The 19531-nt window shown below is 42.9% G+C and overlaps 1 protein-coding gene and 1 pseudogene across 2 annotated transcripts in view; one reads left to right on the plus strand and one right to left on the minus strand.

The window, feature by feature from the left end:
• The window catches only part of EEIG2 (EEIG family member 2), an 84850-nt gene extending 82291 nt beyond the window's left edge, over positions 1 to 2559 (minus strand). The window contains exons 1-2 of one of the 2 annotated variants that reach the window (XM_072754460.1): positions 2384 to 2418; positions 2049 to 2255 (exon numbers count right to left, since the gene is read on the minus strand). In XM_072754460.1, coding sequence (XP_072610561.1) covers positions 2049 to 2185 — 137 coding nt within the window. In that variant the 5' untranslated portion in view covers positions 2186 to 2255; positions 2384 to 2418. Of the gene's footprint in view, positions 1 to 2048 lie in introns of both variants that reach the window. The other variant, XM_025996326.2, reaches the window with a different exon arrangement.
• Positions 2560 to 18094: 15535 nt separating this feature from the next.
• On the plus strand, positions 18095 to 18630 carry LOC112918400 (nucleolar protein 16 pseudogene; annotated as a pseudogene).
• The last annotated feature ends 901 nt before the right edge of the window (positions 18631 to 19531 follow it).

The raw sequence follows: 19531 nt of genomic DNA on the forward strand, positions 1-19531 counted from the left end.
GGGATTTAGGTTCAGATCTGTCTCATTCTAAATCCTTGCTCTCCGTTTTACACCAACCACCTCTAATAAGGCACAGGCTCCTTATTATGAAAAATTTCCCTCCAAACTGTAGGGGCTTTTGTTTGTTCAGCTATAGAGAGCACTATTCTTAACCTTTCTGATTTTCATTAAGGCCACATTTTTTGTTGGAAGAGAAAGGAGTAAGTTTAACCCAGGATACTTTGCTGTTTCCTTTCCAACTCTTGCAAATTACAAATCAAATTATACCCCTTGCTTGTAAAAACCATTAGGAAGTTCCCCGTTCAGCACAGCACTTAATTTTCTCCTTCATCGGCATCAGTCTATTTGAAATTAGGCAGACCTGTAGCAAGATCTTGACATTTCACATACCAGATGTGCAGGCCTTGGGAAAGTCAGTTTCTGAGTCTCAGTTTATTCATCCACAAAATGGGAATCCCTACCTCATAGGTTTGCTGCTGGAAGTGAAATAAGATAATACACTTAAAGGACCCAAGCTACACGTATTTTCTGAATAAATGAGTGCCTGCATTACTGGAATGCCTGATTTTCTGAGTAGGAAGCCAAACCAGTCTGAGGGAAAAAGAGGTAAGAGAGAAGTACCCTGACCACCAGGTGTCACCACTGACCCAGAGAGCCGGTCTAACTGGCAGAAACAGGGCGTGGGACCCTGCAGCAAACAGGGTAAGGACAGTCATTTGTATCTACGGGACATTCAAGAATTGGCTTTGGCTTTCCAACACTTTAAGGGCTGGTACAACATTCGCGGCACCATTTTAAGTTACACGGTCCTCTTACCAGTGTGTTAAGAATGATTGTAGTGGGGCAGCCCGGGTGGCTCAGCGGTTTAGTGCCTGCCTTCGGCCCAGGGCGTGACCCTGGAGACCCAGGATGGAGACCCAGGATGGAGACCCACGCAGGGCTCCCTGCAGGGAGCCTGCTTCTCCCTCTGCCTCTGTCTCATAAATAAATAACTCTTTTAAAAAAGTGAATGATTGTAGTGTAATTAATTAGCGGAATAGCCAGAAAAGATCTGGAAGCACAGTTTAATATTAAAAAGTATCCTTGGCTAACTGCTTTCTAATTCTAAGGGTCGATAATGCTTTATACATCCCTCGCTTTGGCCAACTGGCCATTTGTGTTTTCTGGCTTCTAGAGGCTTCAGTGTTGCCACCGCAGATAATTTTCTGGCCCCAATTCCACAACTCGCTGACCTTATTTCCTTTACACTCATAGGGATGACAGATAAAAAAGGAAGCAGAATATCTTTAGGGGGAAAAAATCTCTGAGTCGTCAATTTAGGCAAAATAAGCATTAATGGTTAACCTCTTCCCTTGATCTCAGGAACTTAAAAATTTTGTTTAAAGAAATCTGTCAATTTCCTATTTTCTTAAGAGACCCTTACCTTAGGGTAAACCTGTCAACCTACCGAAGAGACCTCAAATGTCCAGGAAGACAATCGCCCCTGGCTTCAGTGCGCTGCCTGCCAGCGCCCCTCCCTGCGAGTGCCCGGGGCTCCCCGCGGGAGGCGGCAGGTGCGGCCCCCCCGCCCCCCGGCGCCCCCCCGCCCGCGGCGCAGCGCCCGCCCCCCGCGACCCCGGAGCCCGACCAGGCCCCTGGCCGCGTCCCGGCCTTCGGAGCCCCGAGGACCGGAGCGCGGGGTCCCGCTGGGAGCCACCGCTCTCGGAACTCAAGCAGCTTCGGGTATTTTTGCTTTGGTTTTCAGCAACAATTCAAGTCCCACTTTGCATTTCACAAACATGGAAATGCCTTAGGAGAAGCAGAAGCTTTGTCCCCCTTCTGCCGCTGCTCCCGTTCCCGGGGAATTTGGGAGGGAAGAGCAGATGCCGGGAACCATCTGGAACCCGGGGGGCGGGAGCCGAGCGCAGCGCGATGGGCCGGTCCGCGGAGCGCGCCGCGCGGGTCAAGAGGCTCCGGCCGGATTCCAGACGCGCCCCCGGGACGCGGGGCTCCGGGGCCGGGCGCGCGGTGCAGCCCCGGGGCGCAGGGCCCACGCGCGGGCGCCGTACCTGGGGGACTCGGCCGTGAAGCTGCCGCCGTCCAGCAGCCGCATCTTGCAGAAGAGGACCCCGTTGACGACGGGCACGGAGGACAGCTCCGCCAGCTCGAAGTCCACCTTGAACTTGAACTTCTTCTTCTTCATCATCACGAGAGCCAGACGCCGGCGAGCGGGAGGCGGGGGCGGCCCCGGGGGGCGCGCGGCCCGGCGCCGCAGCCTCAGCTCTCCCGAGCCCCGGGCCCGCGCAGCCCCATGGCCGGGGTCGCGAGCTGCGCGCGGGGGCGCGGCCGGGGGGCGCCGGGGGCCGGCCGGGGCCGGGGCCGGGACCCGAGCCGGGGCCGGGGCAGGGGCCGCCGCCGCCGCCGCCTCTCGCGGCAGCTCGGACCGGAGCGCGGCGGCGCGGACCCCGCCCGCCCGCGGGGAGCGGTCGCGCTGCAGCTCGCCTGGGCGGAGGGCGCCCTCTGGGTGTGCAGCCCGCCGCGCCGTCCCCGCCCCGGCCCCGGCCCTGGCCCCGGCCCCGCCGCCGCCGCCGCCCGTCTGAGCGCCGGGAGAGGCGAAGCCTGCGGACCGCCGCCGCCTCCGCGCCGCCGCCGCCGCTCCACGGGGCCCGGGGCGCCCCCAGCGGCCACCGCCCGCAGCGCACCCGGGCGGAAGCGGCGGGGCGGCGGGAGGCCGGGCGGCGGGGCCGGGCCGGGACGCTGACCCGCGACGGCAGGGAGAGCTTCCCGCCTGCCGCCTGCCGCCTGCCGCCTGGCGCCCGCCGCCTGGCGCCTGCCGCGGCTGGAAAAAGACAAGCCCGACCGAAGCGGAGCTTCCTTCTACGGCTTCTTCTCGGCCTTGTTTCGGCGTCTGCTCCGCCTCCCCCACCCGCGCCCCTCCCCGCCCCTCCCCGCCCCCTCCCCCGTCCCCTCCCCCCTTTCCCCCTCCTCCCCCATTTCCCCCGCTCCCCTCCCCCTCCACGCCCCTCCCCCCTCCCCCCCGTGATTTCTGTTTTTCCGTTGGGTTTGAGTCACGGGTTCATAGGGTAAATCGGAATCTTCGCGATGTTATTTTCGTCAAATTGAAATCCTAAAGCAGGAATTTCCTTTCGATGCTCTGAATTCACAAGGCTTGGCATATAAAGTGCGGACGGGGTAGGGAAAAGGAGAGGGACGAACTGTGAGCTGCCGGCGGGCCGCGCGGCGCTGCTGGCGGGGCTCCCCTTCCCTGTGCGTCCCGGAGCAGGCGGCGCGGGAGGGCTGACGTGGTAGCGGCCTTCCGAGACCGGGCTGGCGTGGCGGAGAGCGGGAAAGCCTGAGAATAAGGTCTCCCCAAGATGCACAGCAATTGCCCTCTTTCCAGAGTTAGGTATATGTTGTTGGGGTACGTGTTGCCTACTTGGTCACATCAAGTTAGCGTTTTCATACCGAGTTATTGTCCTTTTACCTCAAAGACTCCTTACCACTGATCTCTGAAAGCATGCAACTGAAGACGTTCCCATTGCCCGTTCACTCATTTATTCATGCATTCATTCCTATAAAATAGTTTTTAATCGCCTAGAACGTGATCAGAAAACAACAACAAAGACAAAGACCTGCCCTCAAGAATTCCACCATCGGGACACCGGGCTTGCTCGGTGGTTGAGCGCCCGCCTTCGGCCCAGGGCGTGACCCTGGAGACCCAGAATCGAGTCCCACGTCGGGCTCCCTGTGTGGAGCCTGCTTCTCCCTCTGCCTGGGTCTCTGCCTCTCTTTCTCTCTCTGTGTCTCTCATGAATACATAAATAAAATCTTAAAAAAAAAAAAAGTTTCACCATCTACTCAGGCATATATGTAATGCTTTATACATCCTAAAAACCTGGCATCAAGTTGTGTTCAGAATAAAGAAGCAATTATGTCTGGAACTTAGAGGAGGAAGGAAATAGGTGAAGTTAACCCGTGTTCTGATTTTCATAAGAATGTACAGGATTTGCCTGAGGTGTTCCAGGTAGAAGAAATAGAAGACCCAGAGGCAGAGTTTAAGGGTTGGGGCTGGGGGTCCATAGAGCTGGTTGCCAGCAGGACAGGGGAGAAAAGGCAGTGAGAAGAGTTAAGGGGACTTTGGGGTTTGTAACTTGGACTATAGAGATGCATGTTAATTTTATTGGCTGCGTTTTGGAGCAGGAGGAAGCAGGGTGGGAATGGAAGTTATTTGAACTGCCTATGAGATACCCAGGGGGAGAAGGGCAGCCTTATCTCAGATGAAAGGTTAAGATTGACAACATGGGGGAATTAAAAGTATTCTCTGATGGCTGAAGCCCCAAAGGTAGATACAAATGAGTTACTCTGATGAATATTTAATGGGGAGATGGAAGAAGAGGAGTCTGTGAAGGTGCCTGAGGACAGTCAGAGAAAGGGGAGATCAAGAAAGAGAGATGGGAGAATAAAAAGAAAGAGCGATGACCCGGAAACCAAGAGTTTTAATCATTTAATATTCATAGTTATTAAGACCTATTGTGTGTCAGGCACTATGCCACTATGCTTGGGACTAGAGATAGAAATGAACAAGACACCCAGGGGCGCTTTAATGAACGGAAGAGGGATATGCAAACGGACCAATGAGAGTGAGAGGGAGAGAGAGATCCATGATCCCCAGAGAACAGAGGAAGGAGTTTCCAGAAATTGCCGCAGAGCATTCCTAGAGGATTTGGACTGAAAAGAATCTATTAAATTAAAGATCTAGGAGGTCATTGGTACTATTGGCAAGAGAAGTCCCCATAAAAGGTGGTTGCAAAATTAAAATGGTCTGGGAAGTAAGTGGAAGGTAGTATTGAGGAGTGGGTGACTAAAAACTATTTTTTATGACTTTTGTCAGTGAATGAGAAGTGACAGGACAGTAGCTAGAGGAGGAGAGTTCAAGCTTTTTCAATAACATTTAGGTACCATCCAAGATTTATTGAGAGCTTGTTATGTACCAAGCACCTTAATAGGTCCTAGAGATCTGAGCTGCAGTCCCAGTTCTGTATCTTAGGGAATAGATCTAGTATTTGTATGCAGGCAGTTGCAGGACAATGTACTGCAGTACATTGCGGTACAATGTAACATTGAGTTCTATCTGTATGTGATGGTGAACAGAATGGAACAGCTTGGAAGCACAGAATAACCTCTAACTAGGACAAGTAGGTTTGTGGAAGAGTTTCTGGGGTAAGTGACATTGGCACTGATGTCTGAATGATGAGAGAGGCGGGTAGGGAGCAGTTTCTAGGAAGAAGCTACTGCATGTGGCTCAGAGGAAGAGAGGAAGAGAGACCCTGTCACACGAGGAAGTGAAAATAGTTCAGTCTAGTTGCACTTTACAGTGGGGTGTGGTGACAATAGGCAGCCATTGACAATTTAACACAGAGCAAAGTGAAGGGTCCTGATTTGCATTTTATAAAGATCTCCAGCTCGAGGAAGGGAGAGAGTCTAGTGCTCTCTTTTTCATCCATGGTTTACTTATTAAACACCTTGTATAAATTGAAGCCCAGGCAAGAGACAGACATCATACTCAAAGTGTTTAAATGAAGAAAGTTCAATTAAAAAAAAAGAAAAACTCTTTAGTGAGGGCAGGGTAAGGGACCCACAGTCTGCCAGGGAGCTGAGAGGAGGAGGGATAAATATCCTGACCTCTCTCACTTCCTGCCTTCTGATCTCCTGCTGGTACATCCCATGATCTAAAGCCAGAGGGCAAAGGAACCTGGAAGATACAGTTCATAGAAGGTGGCCTCCCCCAGTACCTGGCATGAGTGGGTATTCAATAAATGTTTCTTGAAATGCTCTGAATTTACGGACCAATCCTAAGCGTTTTACCTCTCAGGTAAAACGATAAAGGTGTTAGGCATAAGCTAAGACTACTTGTGTCAGAGATTTGGTAGTTCTTATAGTCCCCTCTATATGAGAAGAAAGTTTTAAAAATCTTCAACTAAAAGGAGAGGGCAAAAGACAATATAACTATACTGAACAACTAGAGAATAATTATATAAGTTAAAGTTTGGTTAAGTTACAAATAAAAGAAAACTCAAACAACAGTGGCCTAAATATGACAGAAGCTCATTTCTCTCTTAATTAAAGTTGGCAGGTAAACAGTCCAAAGCTGGTAGGAGAATTCCATGATTATCAGGGACCTAAGCTCTGTTTTTCCATCATCCTTAACATGTGCTTTTCACTCTGTGGTCTAAGATGGGTGCTTGAGCTCCAGCACATTTCTCAATTCCAGCCAGCAAGAAGCTGGAAGGAAGAAAGATATATTCCCTCCCTTCAAGAGCACTTCCTGAAAGATGAAAACTCTACTTTTACTTAAATTCTATTGGCCAGTGGAATGTGAGCAGAAATAATGGCACTGATTCCAGGCCTGGCTCACAGAAACTACCCACACACGATCCTCCTTTTCTCCTGGTATCTGCTGGTTGGAATTTGGGGTCAAGGGAAACTTTTGAAGTTACTTGTTGAGGAGGACAGAGCCACTAGAAGCCTGGGTCCCTGTGACTGTGTCCCTTGCTCCTCCGCCCCTGAACAGGAACACTTATTCTGAACTGTTAGGTGAGCAAGAAATAAATTTTACTGTGACTTTTTGAGGTATGTTTGCCCCAATAGCTAGCATTACATTAATACAGCAATTTGTTACAGAATAGGGTGCCTTCATGCAAATCTAAAATTAGGCAGGCAATAGACAACAAGGAAACTATTATTAGGAACTGGAACTGGAAACCCAGGGCAAGACATTTGGTAAAAAAAAAGTTTCGTGCAGTATTTCAGAAGGCAAATAAGGTGTGTACAAAGTTCATAGCTCTAGAAGAGTTTGGAAAATGAAATGTTGGTAGGTTAAGTTTACTGGCTACATTTAGCACGATATTAGAAAAATGAGATGAGCTCATGCAATAATAAGCAGGTAGGCAAGCATAAATGAAAAGGAATATAGAGAGTACACAAATTTAGAGCCTCAAGGGATTGGAAAAAAAGCTCTATACTTCAAAGAATAGGAAATAAGATTGAAAAACCTGGGGTGACTGGGTGGCCCAGTTGGTTTACCGTCTTCCTTTGGCTCACGTTGTGGTCTCAGGGTCCTGGGATTGAGCCCCACACCTAGGGAGGAGCTCCCTGCTTGGTAGGGTGTCTGCTTGACCCTCTCCTGCTGCTCTCTCTCTCTCTCTCTCTCTCTCTCTCGTGCTCTCTCAAATAAGTAAAATCTTAAAAAAAAAAAAATTGAAAAAGCTTTTGAACAAGGCCCAATTAAAATTCAACCATACAGCAAAGATTAGATTTAGGGTGTGGCCTTCACATTAAGTCTGATAGCCCTTTGAGAGGAGAAGCATGGGGATGAACAAGCAAAGAAATAAATTAGAGTTGAGAATTATCTCTAGGAAGAACTTTAGTGTTACCCCCACCTAGCTAACTGACTGGATGCAAATAAATCGGAAGTGTCTTAGTTTTTAAGGGAATGTACTACTAAAGAAACCATTTGTCTTTGTTAAAAGCTGTACTTTTTACAAGGAATTCGTATTTCCCCACACCTACCTCACACTTGGGCTTAGAGGAAAAACTTTCAGAAGGTAGAGGTGGTGGCCACAGAGAACAATAAACAAGTGGGGTCATTGCAGAATGTAGAAGCAAGGTTTAGCTTAGGAACCTCCCCCACTGCTAGTTCAGAGCCATCACATGTCTCCATGCAGAATTTTATCTTTGGAGTAGGCCAGTGTTTCCCTTTCTCCTCTTTCCCACCTGCAAGTATTTGTTGCATTACATTTGCATTTGTGCATTTGTGATCTAAGGGTCCATCAAGACCTGAGTCAGACTCAGCAGGGAGTCTGCTTGTCCTTCACCCTCTGCTCCTCCCCACACTCTTTCTCTCATAAATAAATAAATAAATAAATAAAATCTTTAAAAAAAAATGAGTCTCATGCTCTTCGGAATGAGCCAGCCAGGCACCCTGGGTGAAATAGATAGTGAATGACCAAATAGATGGACTATGGCATCGAGTGCTAGGTCATCACCAAGCATATTTTCTCTTTTTCCTGAGTACACAGATTATATTTTCCAGTTTCTTTTGCATGACTAAGTTCCAGCCAATCGAATATGTGCAGCTTCCAGGCCTGGTCCGTAAAAACCTCGTGCATGTGACTCTTTCATTCTTTTCTCATCTAATGTCTGGATGTTGATGTCAATTTGGTCTTAGAAGCCAGGTGCTGAAGATGAGTAAGCCTCCATCAGCCTGGGTCTTTCTATTAGCAACTTATAGCAGAGCTCCTCACTCATTTTCCCAAACCCCTGAGCAGAATATTGATCTGTGAGGTGACTGAGAAATTAACATTTAATTTTGTGGGTGTGATTTTTAAAAATTATTTTTAAAAATTGTGGTAAAATACATATAAAACTTACCATTTTAACCATTTTTAAAGTATGTAATTCAGTGGTATGAAGTACATTCATATTGTTGTGCAAACATCACCATCATCCATCTATAGGACTTTTTAATCAGCCCAACTGATAATGTTCATGCATTAAACCATAACTCCTGATTTCCCCTTCCCCCAGCCCCTGGACACCACCATTCTATTTTTCTGTCTCTATGAATATGGCTACTCTTGTACCTCATATGAATGGAATCATTTAACACCTGTCATTCAAGCCACTGAAATATGGGATGTATTTATTGTACCAGCTAGACATACATAACTCTGTGGCTGGAACAGAATAGATCCTCAAATAAATGTTTTCTGAGTAAATGAACATTCAACTACTGTAATTAACTTGAAACATTTGTTTAGGACATTATATCATATTCAATTTGTAAATTCATATTGTTTTATAGCTATAGGGTCTCTAATTTTATGTTTAATATAGATTTAGGAAACCTTGTAATTATAGTAACTTAAATTAACATTGGGAGTCCATAACATTTTTCTCCTATATGTTGTTCATTTTGGGGAAATACTGCTATATTGCATTGTTTAGAAAAAGCGTATATTCTAAAAATGTTAAATCAAATACTTGCCTTAATTTTCCATTGCCGAAAACCAAACTAGAGTTATTAAGGAATGATTATAGGAGAATGACATAGTAGGAATTTGAATAATAACATTCCTAGCCAAGCAAAAACTTTTAAATTTCACATCAAAGGAAATATGGTAGTAAAAACATATCCTCTTTCTTTGGTCTTACAGTTAAATAGGGACGTTACTGATACATAAGTACTGATATTTAGTTGTCTTAAATACTAGTTTGCCTGATGGAAGAATGAAGGCTTTCAAAGATAGAACTAGATTACTTTCTGAAGTGCCTCCATTAACTCTAAAACACTTTCTTTTTTTTACCTTTTTTCAAATTTCTATTGAAAGATGGCAAAATGCCTTTTTGGCTTTTAAAAACAAACACTGAATTGTACACTTTTCTACCTGAAACCGCAACATTTAGTCAACAACTTTCCAGTCAGGGCATAACTACAGTGGACGAAGATGGGTTCTTTCACTGAGCAAGTGTTATAGACTGAATGCCCTAGGCTGATAGCATTGAGGGGATCCTTAAATCCAGATTTGGTCCTTTCTTTCTTTGCTTCCTTCATGATCTAATATTAATAAGGGAATGATTGCTTCTTCATCTCTCTCTCTCTCTCTCTCTCTCTCTTTTTTTTTTTTTTACTTCTTCATCTCTTTATAGTTATTCTTATCAGGGAGAACTATATTTCTTTTTCCAGAGAACAATAAATAATAGTTTCATAAGTAAATACATAATGGAAGTTGTAGAAAATAAGGCTCTTTCTATAAGAGCATTTTAGAAATTACTGTTGTTCCCCCCCCAAAAAAACTGAGAAAATCTTTTAAGAATTCATACCAAACCAATCTTGAATCCTAAATCTGAATAAACTTTATTAATTTGTTGATTTTGATCCAAATTTTTTTTTCAATTTAGTAAACCAAAGAAAAATGCTTTAAAGAAACAAAACTAAAAAAGCAACCACGAAATCAGAATCTATTCTATACATTTTCAAATTAAATTGGCAGAAGGCCAGGATACTATAATATTTTGTTTAGCTAGGCACCTGGAAAGCATTTTTAAAATAAGCATAGTTTTCTACTTTTACAACAGAGGTATACAGAGCTTCTCGGCACACTTTTTAAAATCTGTCATATTTTTCCTGTTTATAAAACATGTAAATTGATCGATTACAATAGAAAAATAAAGTACCTTCTAGGCAATCATAAGACAAAGACCATGCCTTCCATAATATCACCAACTCTAAGTTAGGGCTACATATAATTTGAACTCTGAAATGAATCAGTTATGATTTAACAATGATGGACATTGATTTAGGAGTCCCAGGTTTTAATCCCAGTTCAGCTTTTCTTGGTTTGATTTTGAGTAAGTGACACCTTCCCTGAGCTCATTTTCTTCTGCAAAATGAGGGAAATAGTCTAGACCAGCACTGTCCAATAGATGGGAATAGTCTCTGCTCTGTTTAATATGGTAGTCACTAGCCATAGGTGGTTATCAACCACTTTGGATGCGGCTTGTGTGATTAAAGAACTGAATTTTAATTTATATTTAATTCTAATTAATTTAAACAGCCATGTGTGGCTAATGGCTACCACACTGGATAGTAGAATTCTAGTCTCACTCTCACTCAGCAGACATTTGAGTGCCTACACTTTGCCAAGCATCAGGCTACATGGGGGTTATCACAACGTCTGTGCATTCAAGGAGTTAACATGGAGAAAAGCTAAATAAATACTTGCTGATACATGTGCCTCAATAATCATATGCAAAAAGCATAGAAGAGGGAGTAATTGCCAGAAGGCAAATCATCTCTAAGATCCTCTCTGGTTCTAAAATTATATAAATTAAACTCAACAAATATTTACTGAGCACCTATTTTCTGTCCAGCTCATTCTTGGCTTGATTTCTGAGTACAGCATTTTCACTCAGAGATAGTAGCTAATGAATACTATCAGCGCTCTTATTTTGTAGATTCATTCATTCAGTATTTCATAGTATTTATGTACCAAGTACTTTCTAGACACGTATGAAAAAAATGATTTTATGATGTTTTATTTATTTATTTTATTTATTTTTATTTGTATTTATTTATTTTTTTTGATGATGTTTTAAAGGTGATCTCAAATCACCCCTCAGGTCATACTTTGAGTCAATAGTGTTTCAAACGTTATTTCAACTACTTAGACATAAGTCAGCAGCATTGACTAGTATTACTAATAAAAAGGGGGGAAATGAAAGAAGTAGGCATGTTTGTCCATTAAAAACTACTCATAAATTTTGCAATAGAATATATCAGAATAAATATTTTGAGGAGATATTCCTTAGAAAAGATTATTTTATGGTGAACACACACATGAAAAAATGCTCAGCATCATTCATCAGGGAAATAGAAATCAAAACCACAATGAGATACCACCTTACACCAGTCAAAATGGCTAAAATGAACAACACAGGAAATGACAGGTGTTGGCAAGGATGTGGAGAAAAGGGAACCCTCTTGCACTGTTGGTGGGAGTGCAAACTGGTATAGTCACTCTGGAAAACAGTATGGAGGTTCATCAAAAAGTTAAAAATAAAACTACCCCATGAGCAGGCAATTGCACTATGAGGTATTTATCTAAAAGATACAAAAATACTGATTTGAAGGGGCACGTGCACCCTAATGTTTATAGTAGCATTATCAACAACAGCCAGATCATGGAAAGAGCCCAAATGTCCAACAACTGATGAATGAAGAAGATGTGGTGTATGTATACACTGGAATATTACTCAGCCATCAAAAAGAATGAAATCTTGCCATTTACAAAGATGTGGATAGAACTAGAGTGTATTACGCTAAGTGCAATAAGTCAGAGAAAGACAAATATATGATTTCACTTATATGTGGAATTTAAGAAACAAAACAGATGAATACAGGGGAAAGGAAGGAAAAATAAAATAAGATAAAAATAGAGGGAGGCAAAACATAAGAGACTTTTGACTATAGAGAACAAACAGGGTTGCTGGAGGGGAGTGGAGGTGGGGGAGGGGTTAATTGGGTGATGGGTATTAAGGAGGGTACTTATGATGATCACTGGGTGTTCTACATAAGTAATGAATCACTAAATTCTACTTCTGACATTAATACTATATGTTAACTAACTTGAATTTAAATAAAATCTTGGAAAAAAAAGAAAGACTATTTTATATTGGTATCTAAATATAAATATTAATTTTTTCAACGTTCCTTTTTCTTATTATTGCTGTCTAGCTACAGTATCAAGTCCAGTATTTTTCTATGCATTACATTACGTCTTATTTTTTTCTTTTTTAAAAATATTTTATTTATTTTTTCATGAAAGACACAGAGAGAGAGGCAGAGACAGAGGCAGATGGAGAAACAGGCTCCATGCAGGGAGCCTGATGTGGGATTCGTCCCCGGTCTCCAGGATCACACCCTGGGCTGAAGGCAGACACTCAACTGCTGAGCCACCCAAGTGTCCCACATTATGTCTTCTTTACATAAAACTTTTACTTGCCTTAAATGCCTCTTATTTATTGAATATGTACCTATTTATTTCTTCAACTATTATTTATTTAATTGACCAGTATGCAATTATTCAATTAGAGAATACAAAAGGAAGTAAGAGGTCAATCTTTTTCTTCTTCTTCTTTTTTTTTTTTTTTTTAAGATTTATTTGTTTTAGAGAAAAAGAGAGAGAGAGAGACAGTGAGGGCAGGGTAGAGGGAGAGAGAATCTCAGGCAGACACCTCCCTTCCCCCACTGCAGAACCCCACTTGAGGCATCACCCCGCAGCCCTGAGATCATGACCTGAGCTGAAATCAAGAGTCAGACACCCAACCCACTGAGTCATCCAGGCACCCCAAGAGTTGAATTTTCTAAAGGATTTGAGGGTAGGGAAAATAAAACAGAAGAAAGTTGAGAAAGAGGTATTTATGCATCTACCAGAGCACTTCAGGGGAGGAAGTAATTACTTCCAGATGAGACATTAAGAGAAGGTTTTGTGAAGGATGTGGCATTGAGCTGGACCTTGAGCCCTGAAGGAAGGGTAGGTCCTGCCAATGCAGAGAAGGAAGGAAAGGCCACTTCCTCCTTGAGCCAGGGCAGAGAGGCAGGAAAGCATGAAGTTAGGGAGAAGTGGCTGAGTTGAAACAAAGGAAAAAATAGCTAGGAAGAGGAGTAGAAGAAAACCAGGCTGGAAACATAGATTGTGGCCAGAACCTGGTTTTAGTTGCTAGGCTGGGTAGTCTAGACTTTATTTTGAAGACGATGAGGCATTTGAACAATGGAATAAACAATCAGATATGTTCATTAGGAACTTTGCCTTGACAGGAGTATTTAAGATATATTGGGCAAGGGCAAGGGAGAGGCTAATGGAGGCGCCAGTTAGAAGGCTAGTTATTATAGCAGCACAGACCATAAGCTCTGAATTGGGATACTAGCTGGGGCATTAAAGAGAGAGTACTCAGGAGAGGTTATGGTGAAACTAGAGTCAATAGACCCTGGAAACTTCTTGCATAAGGTGATAGAATAAGGGGAACAAGTAAAAATTAAAAAATGACCCCAATATTATGAGTCTCTGTGACAGAGAGGATGGTGGTACTTCAAGCTAATTTAGGGGATGCAGGAGGAGAAACAGATTAAGATGGATATAGAAGGGATCCCTGGGTGGCGCAGCGGTTTAGTGCCTGCCTTTGGCCCAGGGCGCAATCCTGGAGACCTGGGATTGAATCCCACGTCGGGCTCCTGGTACATGGAGCCTCCTTCTCCCTCTGCCTCTCTCTCTCTCTCTCTCTCTCTCTCTCTGTGACTATCATAAAAAAAAAAAGATGGATATAGAAAATATGCTCTTGTAAGGAAGAAATATATTTATACTATATTCTGGAATTATATATATACAATTGAAGATTGAACTGAAGCCAGTGATGAAAATGTGAAGTGCACTCTGGGACATCTTGAATTTTGCACTATGATAATAATGAGTGTCCAGGTTACTTATATTCAATGCTTTCTCCTTCATTATTTAAGTATATTTATGTTCTCAGACTGATAAATTGGACAAATGCCTCTTGTAACCTTAGCCTGACCTTCTTGGTTAGCCAAGTGTCTGAGGTATATAGATTTTTTTTTTTTTTTTTTTTTACTGCATTCAAAATCTTTAACCAAGGAGATTCTTAAAATAGCAAAAGACCTTTATCTTTAACAACAAGGAAAGTGCCCATCCATGATGGGCTTGATTTAAGCTTTTAACTTACATGTTCTTTGAATACTTAAAGTCAGGGGCTTTCTAGATTAAATCTGGTATGGTTAATATAGTTCAAATAAACAGCTCAGCGATAGGTACTGCATTCAAATATAATTTCCCAGTTAGAAAGCATAATTTTTATTTGTATAATCTTTCTAAGAAGAAATATTCAGATTTCAGTAGATAGGTTAAGATTTTTTTAAAAGTTTCTTTTTTCTTTTTTTTAAGGTTTTAGCAATTGTTTTACTAGAGTACTTTCTAACTGGGTAGATAGGCATGATCTGTTAAAGTGAGTCCATTTATAATACAAAATGTTCTAAGCAGGCTGTTACTCCACATCTGTGGTTTTTAATTTTCAATGTGAAAAGAATTGTAGTAGGGATATGCAGTAAGTCTACTATTTATTCTGATATCTTTTTTTTTTTTTTTTTTTTTTTCTGATATCTTTAATGCCATATTTAACTTCACATGTTTTAAATTCTCCTCTGAATCTTAAGAGCTATCTTTATAAAAAGCTATTTTTGTTGTTGTAGTTGTTTGAGAGAGAGGAAGGCCAAGACTGAAGGTACGCTGAGACATCCAGTATCATTTCCTCTCTTTGGCATGCTTCAGAATCCTAGCTAAGAAAAGATGGGAGGTGGCTTCGTGGGAACAAAAAGACTGCTTCATGCTTGGCAAGTCAGTTTGGCCAAAGATTGTAGCATAATCTCATCCTGATGGTTTTACTATGAAGCAAAAAAACCTCAAAATAATAATGTGATGGTAAAAAAAAAAATGTTTTTCCAATGACATGTAGGAAAGGAAATGAAGATAAGTGCATAAATGAATTTAAAGGGAAGTTTTGCCAAAAGTATCCAGTGACTTGCTTTAATTTTTTGCTTTATGTTTAGTGCAGACTTGATTTCTTAACATGTATTTCAGTTAATCAGACATGTTCATTTGTGGAAATGTTTGTTGAGGCCTTGCACTAATGTGATAAGCCTGGGCTGGAGCGAGAATGAGGTTGCTATCTCCCAGATAGAAGTTATTAGTAAAAGGGGAATATAGATAGAGGTTATGTGGTACAGAAGGGGCAAGTGCACAGGGAGAGGTATCCCAGCTGTCCTTGTTGATTAGAGTGATATTTTGTATTGAAGAATACAGGTGTGCTTTGACTGAACACCATAATATGTTCCTGAAAAGTTGTGTATAAGCTCATTCTTTTGTTGTTGTTGATCGAATCTGAATGTCTATGCTACATTTTCATAATTCCTTTACTTCCATTTCTGATTGATATTTAATTGGTAGAGGTTCCTAAGACTTTAACTCTAAAGTTCTCTGCTATTTCTTACCTCTCATGGTAGTCAAGCCCTGCTTTGTTAATCCTAATACATGCTTATTGGTTATGATTTTTAAAAACTATCTTTCTACCGTATCAATCTAAACTTTGCAAATCTGTATTTCTGTTATTCCATGTATTTGCCAGTATTATTATTCCATAATTACAGTAACTATATCTGCATTCATTGAGCACTTACTATGTAGTAGCATTGTTTTAGTCTAAGCATCTTCATTTGTTCAAATCTCACCATTCAATGAGGTAGATATTGTTCTTTTGTTTTATAGATGAAGCTGAAACACATGGAGATTATGCAACACTCTCAAAGTTACACAATCAGTAACTGGTAAAATCCTGTTATATCAGGGTCCTAACTGAGGTATACAACGGTAACTGAGTCAAACTTGGAAGGCTTAATAGAAGTGGTCCATTTCCTATTTTCTGCCTATATCCCAGTAGCTAGCACTTAGTCCCATGACTGCACCTAACTGCAAGGGAAACTGGGAAATGTAGTCCAGTTGTATACGCAGGACGAACATAGAAATGCTTTGGTAAATAGTTAGAGTCTCTGGCCATAGGACCACAAACTGGTAAACATACAATTATATGATTTGTGATAAATGTGATAAAATAAAATAGAGTATTTGAGTGAGAATACTGGAGTAAAGGTGGGGAAAGTCCTTTGTAGTAATGAGATAATATTTAAACTGAGACCTGAGAGGTGAGAAGACAAAGGGTGGTAGAAGAAAGAACATGCAGCACGCTATAGAACATATTGAGGGGTTAGCATGTAATCCTAATGGCAGTGGAAAGGCATATTAATCTTTCTAATAGGATGTTAAAACAGGACTCTCTCTGACTCACTGACTCAGCTGACTCTTTTCATTGCCCCCACATTCCAAAGTGAAGTGTTAGAGTCGGATCATTAATGGCAGAATTATGGAGAAGGTGCTAAAAACCAGTTCTGTGGATCTTTACCCCCCCTGCCTTGGGGATACAGAAGGGCTGAAGCTGAAGGGGCTGAGAAGCTAGTTGAGATTTAGAAGTTTTCCATGGAAAAAATCTTTCAGTGCATTTCAAGTCTTCTCTACACCCCTGGGAGACTGGTGGGACAGGTGTTCTTACTTCATGTCCTTAGTGGGGAAGGCTTTAGGGAGACAGAATGGAGAATTTGACTTGTATCCCCTGGATTCCATGGAACACAGAAATACTTGGAAAATAGTTTACTGGCATCAGAATAAAGAACTGCATTTGGAGAGTAACTATAATCCTTTCATTGGCATCTTAAAAGTGTGGAAGCCTTGATAGGAATATATGCCCAGGTTCTTTAAAATGGGATCACGCCCAGGAGGCCTTCTGCCTAAACCAGACAACCTTAACAGAAAGAGGCTACGGATGTGCCGTCAGAGGCTGAGGGTGAGGCTGAGGCTGGGGTTCCTGCATAAGTGTCCAGTTCAGGTGGAGGTTTTAGTATGTCAAGGAAGCTATAGAAAAGGGGATGCACAGCAGGATACCCCAGGTGCTCGTAAAACCCACCTTGAGAGCCGCAGTCAGCTTTAAACACGTGCCATGGCCAGAGCAGATCAGAGCTAGGTTACATGCGTGCTTGTCAAACAAGACCTACCTCTTATCTCTCTTTCTCCTCTGGCCCCTCCACTCCTGGCTGACCAAAGGCCAGCTGAGAGAATGAAGATTCACTAATCCCCACAGCAAAGGCATCCAGCCCAAGCAGTAGGAGGAAACATTAACTGCAATAAAATTCAAAGTTTTAACCAACACACCGGACTGGTGTGCTGAATTGTTGAATTATTCAATTGAGGCTACTTCGTGACTAATAAGAATTTTGATTAACTGAGCCATGCCAAAAAAGTCAAGGGACTTTCCCTAGGCATTAGGAAAGAACCTTTCTGTGGAGCTGATTTGATCAGACTTTGGGGAAGGGAAGAAGAAAGCTGTTTTCAGCTCTCACCTTAAAAGAGTTTCTGGTCCTGGGTAAAGATCACTCGTTTTAAGTAATCATGCTGGCTGCTGAGTGGATATCAGACCAGAGGATGACAGGTATGAATGCAGAGTGTGAGTCAGGAGGTGATTCTGGCTTTTCCACCTCTTTAGTTGTGTGACTTTGGGTAAGTCACTGGACTCCTCTGTGCATGCTTCCTCAGAGTGGGTAAGGTAACAGAACACCGTACAGGGTTCTGTTGAAAGGAACAAATGAGCTAACAGGTAAGTTGAAAGGAACAGGGTTGTTGAAAGGAACAAATGAGCTAACAGGTAAGTACTTAGAGGAGTTCATGACCCAAAGTAAATATTATGAAGTATTTGTTGCTATATTTTACTTTAAGAATTATTGTTGTAGCAGCCCAAATGAGAGAGAGCGGGGACTGAGAATATCTTTACTAGAGAGCATGAAGAGGCTCATGAGAGATCTGCAGGAAAGTAGCCTGCAACATGAGGTGCTGCGAGTGAGAGCCACCCAGTTGTCATTACCAGTTTGGTGGTCATTGCCATGCCCATGGCCAAGGGGAAGACCAGGAGACAGAAGTTTGGTTACAGTGTTAAATGGGAGTTTCTGAACCGGAATGCTTGACACAAAGCAGCTCCACTGATCTAGTGTTTCCACATCCGACATGCCTGGGACCATGGCAAATCCGTGCAGCAGAACCTGGCAGAGATGGTGTTGGCTATGGACCCCAACAAGGAGGTGCCCCTCTGTAAGACAAAGGTGAGGCCATGCCAAGGAGGTGGACATGGAGGAGAGGCCTAAGATGCTTGTGCAGAAGCCCTATGTGCTAAGTGATCTAGAGGCAGAAGCCAGCCTCCCAGGAAAGAAAGGCAGCACTGTCTGGAGACCTCATTGTCTATGTGGGCTACATGGTGGAGAATCACAGGGAGGACCATAAGGCTATGGCCCGGGTTGAAAAGAATTACTATCAAGATACTCCAAAACAGATTCGGAATAAGATCAATGTTTATAGGCATTTTTACCCAGCAGAGCGGCAAGTCTTCATCGATTCTTTGCAGAATAAGATGGAGGTTGAGTGATTGGCTTATGTCTGCCTGAGGCTGAGGTCTCTCCTGGACCAGAGAAGCTGGAAGCCAGGGTTCAAGGCAAGTAGGGGCATGTGGCTAGATGAGGCTGGTCAAACCGCATGGAATCAAAAGGTTACACACACATGCACATGAACACACACACACACACACACACACACACACACACTCCTTTTACTGGGGAAGGAACTGTCTCCAAGAAGCTTCCAATGGCCCTGAGAAAAGCCAGAACCAACTGTTTTCAGAATGAGTGGTTTGTTTATATATAGTCTGTACATAATAAAACAAGGCTATTTTACTTAAAAAAAAGTGGGGGGGGGGGACACCTGGGTGACTCAGTGGTTGAGCATCTGCCTTTGGCCCAGAGTGTGACCCTGGGGTCCCGGGATCGAGTCCCACATTGGACTCCCTGCAGGGAGTCTGCTTCTCCCTCTGCCCGTGTCTCTGCCTTTCTCTCTCTCTGTGTCTCTCATGAATAAATAAATAAAATCTCTTTTTAAAAAAGGAAAAGGTTCATGATATATTTTAAAATTATCGTCAATTGGATTTCGTAGGAGATGATTGGATATGATAGAGGGAGAGAGCAAGAATTGCTCCCAGGTTTCTAGCTTGGACATCTGCATGGAATCGAGATTATTGAGATTGAGGAGGACAGGAATTGTAGACCGGCCTAATAAAGATTCCTGGTTGCTGGTGCTTTTAAAGTCTGCATTTTAATAGCATTGAAAGATTCGGGCACCACAGGAATAGTTCTTCTGAAATCGAAAGTGCTCTAAAACAAAATCACCTTCTGACACTTGCCCCCACCATTTTAGAAAATGGGGCAGAGTGGGTAGGTAATTGTGTGAATATGGTTTTACTTTCAAGAATCAAGAATGACCTCAATGGGCAATCA

The sequence above is a fragment of the Vulpes vulpes genome, chromosome 3 (assembly GCF_048418805.1).
Source record: "Vulpes vulpes isolate BD-2025 chromosome 3, VulVul3, whole genome shotgun sequence".
Taxonomy (NCBI): Eukaryota; Metazoa; Chordata; class Mammalia; order Carnivora; family Canidae; genus Vulpes; species Vulpes vulpes.